Source organism: Hakea prostrata, chromosome 8, assembly GCF_041222555.1.
Source record: "Hakea prostrata isolate BN-2017 chromosome 8, UWA_Hpros_2, whole genome shotgun sequence".
Classification (NCBI taxonomy): domain Eukaryota; kingdom Viridiplantae; phylum Streptophyta; class Magnoliopsida; order Proteales; family Proteaceae; genus Hakea; species Hakea prostrata.
In genome coordinates, this window is record NC_142607.1 from 49,581,029 (window position 1) to 49,585,024 (window position 3,996).

Sequence of the window (3,996 nt, forward strand, 5' to 3'; positions counted from 1 at the left end):
GGAGATGTTAGAGGCGATGAACAACGACGAGGTGGGGAGAGAGAGAGAATTAAAAGCGATTTTCGTTTAAATAATATTATTATATTATACTTTCATGATTGAATGCGTTGTCTTTTTGTATTTTTATATTATTTTTGTACTTTTCAACTTTGCATTTATTACATGAATCCTCACCCCTTTTGTAATTATTTCTTATATTATTTTTATCAATTTTATATTTATATTACATGGGTATTTCGATAAAAACCATTTTTGGATTGTTATATTTTGGCCTCTTTATCTGTTGATCAAGGGTGTTGATTATCTGATTCCAAACTTCTCTACTTCCACACAGTTAACCAATTCTCATGCTCTCACGTTTAACTATTCTCTAGAACAATGTAATCCAAGTTATCTTGCTCTGTTTTGTTTTGTTCTGATGTTTCTTTTATGTTTGCTTAATAGTTTCTTCTTTTGGTGAACGTTTGGCTTAACAGTTTATGTTCACGTTATGTCATTAGAAAAATTACCAGCTAACTCACATTTAATGTTAACTAATGAATAATGTAAATGGACATTTTGCTGTCTTTCTGAAGATAAAAATGAACATTTTTTGAAGTGTGTACATAATCTCGATCGATAACATAACTCCCGAGTCCTCAAGTCTTTGTTTTCTCCTTCACCCTCGATATGTGAATCTGATATGGATAAAATAGCACTGAATCAAGTCTGACCGCGGTCAGGAAATAGATTCCTGTCGAGAGCGGTTTAACCATGGTCGAGATTTGCCAGAAGTTCGAACCAGATAGTTACGTGGGGAAGAAGGAACCCTACAGTTGAGGAGATGAGCATGACCCCGTGGACTTCAAGATATTTGATTGAGTTATAAATTGTAACTCCCCTTACGCGGAGTGAGGCGATTGTGTTAATCATGGTAACTGCCACTATCTAGGAAAAAGGGGTAAAACCCTAAGATCGAACGACCATCAAGAGGAGGCACGAACGAATCCAACAATTGAGAATCAAATGTAAAACCTATTTAAACAAGAGAGTTACGCACAGTGAAGGTATTTGAATCATTTCACTCAATTCTACATTGAATTCAAGCTCTGCCACTCATCAGAGCTTTGTGATCAGTTCCATTATTAACTTAGCCTTCAGAGGTGGCCTCCGACCCCACGGTCGAGCCACGTCTAACACTGTTTTGTAGGTTCCCCAAGGATCTAAAGGCTGAGCAAATTTTGGACGCATCATTTGGCGCTGTCTATGGGAAACGCTTTGAAAAGCCATGGTTGATACGAGATCTGCCACGCCTCCCCCTCCTCCAGGAGGAAACCCCCTGAAGGAAGTCGTATTCATGATGGAGAAATCCACGAAGATGAAGAGGTCGCCAGAAGAGTTGGCCGGAATGACCCGAATGTTGCACTTAGGAGCTCCCAGACATCCTAATCTCCATGATGGGGAGGAAGTCCAAGGGCGATGACAAAGGGCTGGGATACAACTTTCACCAGTCCAAGGGCGTTCCCCTCAAAGAAATAGGCAACAAACCGAAGGCCAAAACTTTAGGCAAGAAAGGAATCAGGATCCACTAGGAATTCGGGAAGGTCAATTGGGAGCAAGAAGAATTGGGGAATTGCTCAGGAGGGATGAGCATAACGTTCAAGATCGAGCTCAAGTGATAGACGTTGAACAAGTTCGCATGCATACAACTTCATCCCAATGTTTGGGACGTGATAGCGTTCAATCAGATGGTATTCGGAGAGTACAAATCGATCGAGAACTAGTAGACGTTAATAAAAATTGGGACAACTCAAGAGAGGTAAGAGGACTGATGACATATACTCAGGAAAACTCCGTTTGTGGATGCCATTGCAAGGTATGAGTTCCCCCATAATTTCAGGCTCCCAACGTTATCCACGTTTGACGGATTGGGAGATTGAATTACCAATATAAATTACTACCAATAGACTATGGTTGTTGCTGGTAATTCGGATGAAATTATGTGTAGATTGTTCAGGTCATCACTTATGGGGGCAGCACATATGTGGTTCTCGAACCTGCCTTCAGGAAGAATTGGTGACTTTGAAGAATTGGCTCAAATATTTATAGGTCGGTTCCAAAGTGGGATCCAGACCAAGAAGACTGAGGAAACACTATTCTCCATTAAGCAAGGGAGGAATGAGTCTATTCGGGACTACTTGCAAAGGTTCAACAAAGCTACAATGGAGATCGAGAACTTGGACGAAAAAGTAGCCAAGACTGCTCTCTTCACAGGCATCACAAACAGATGACTCTTAGAATTGCTACTGCAAGATATGCTTGCCACATACCCTGAACTGATGTAGAGATGTCAAAAGCAGACTGAAGTGATGGAGATCCTTGATGCTCGCAAGGAGAAATGAAGGCCTCTAATAAAGATCAAAAGACATCTAAAAAAGACTAGGGGTTGAAGGTGTCAAACAATGATTGAGACTAGAACCGGCACGTCAGGGATGGAGGCAACGTTTGCTCGACCATATAGAGTACACACCATTGAATACTCTGCGGTCGAAAATCTTAATGCAAATCAAAGATCAGGATATCCTGAAGTGGCCACTGAAGATGATTCCAAACCAAGAGAAAGGAATATGGAAAGCTATTGTCGTTTCCATAAGGATTATGGACATCATGCGAACGAATGCAGACATCTGAAAGTGGACATTGAAAGATTAATATCCTAGGGGAGTTTATCCAACTTCATGAAAGGACGAGGCGATGATTGAGATAGAAGAGCAACTGGTGAAAAAAGAAGGGAGCATTCAGAAAGCAGAGATCGTCGGGCTAAAGCTCCCCAATCCAAGAAGGGAAAGGAGATTGTAGGAGCCAGCCGATCTCCAATGCCTCATCAGAGACAGAACCAAGAACCTTGCTCTTGGTGGGCATTTGAGCAAAGGTACTCCACCCCAAGGCCTTTTCATAATCGCCCGTGACACGGTCAATCGTCTTTAGCTTCCAAGGTGGAATATAGATTTCACCCTCAGTACCCGAACGCCACTTCTTTAAGCTAGCATCATCTTCAAGATCGTGCCTCCTCTTTATAAGAAGCACATCATCATGTGTGGATTCCTCCACATCAATGGGGGCTTTCCTTTTCCCTGAAGGGTCTTGTTGGACTTGAGGACTCATTTCGAAGCTTGGATAATAACCTTCAGGGCTGGGGGATTGGCCTCCTTCTTCTTGGTTCGAGCAGCTCTTTCTTCAGCTGCCGCCAAACCTCTAGTAGCATTGGTCCGAACGGCTTGAGGATTGTATCGAGGAGGCACTGCAAGAGGAAACGAAAGCAGTTAGAAAAATTCATTAAGGTGCAGAAGTAAAGAATTATAATAGAGTAAAGGAAGATGGGGTTCAGAAGCTCACCAAGGGCTAGACCCCACATCTGGAGGACGGCTTCGTACTCCATGGCCAAACCGTGTATCTCTTGACTCATGCAGATAGATTTGATCTTCTTTACTGCGCTCTCTTCATTGGGAGACAAGGCCAGCGGTAGGTTTGCCTCCGTATGAGAATTGAGGCTACCCTAAGTAATCGGGAAGTTCAGATCTAAAGGTGGTGCTTGGTAGAATAGATACTGATGACGCCATCCTTAGTAGTTTTAAGGACAAGTACCTTCAGCCAAGATACTTCTCGACCATCTAAGTTCGGTTTTATTACACTTGGAGAAGAAAACCCAACTGGGAGGATTGGATTTACTTAGATAGAAAAATGAGAAAAAAATGGGAAGAGGAGTAATTTCCAACTCAAAATAGAGGCCAATAAGGCCGATGATAAACCTCCAACTATTGGGGAGGAGCATACCTGGGCATATCTCCCAGTGGTTGAGTACCTCAAAAAACAAAGGAGAAAGTAAGGGAAACCAAACCCCACTTTTTAGGGTATCAGTGTAGATAGAGAATTCCTCTGGGAGTAATGAGTTAACCCTTTCGTTTGCATTTGGGGCTTGAAGTAGATAAGAAAAAGGCAGAGAATATTGGCTGGAAA

General features: G+C 42.2%; 1 protein-coding gene across 1 annotated transcript; it reads left to right on the top strand.

The window, feature by feature from the left end:
* The first annotated feature begins 1,949 nt into the window (after positions 1 to 1,949).
* Positions 1,950 to 2,270, top strand: LOC149008412 (uncharacterized). The gene has a single exon (XM_089167234.1). It carries the CDS (start codon positions 1,950 to 1,952, stop codon positions 2,268 to 2,270), a length of 321 nt encoding a protein of 106 aa, XP_089023360.1.
* Positions 2,271 to 3,996: the final 1,726 nt, after the last annotated feature.

What these genes read in the sequence shown, in the direction of transcription:
- LOC149008412 (XM_089167234.1), top strand. Translation starts at nt 1,950, where the DNA reads ATGGTTGTTGCTGGTAATTCGGATGAAATTATGTGTAGATTGTTCAGG.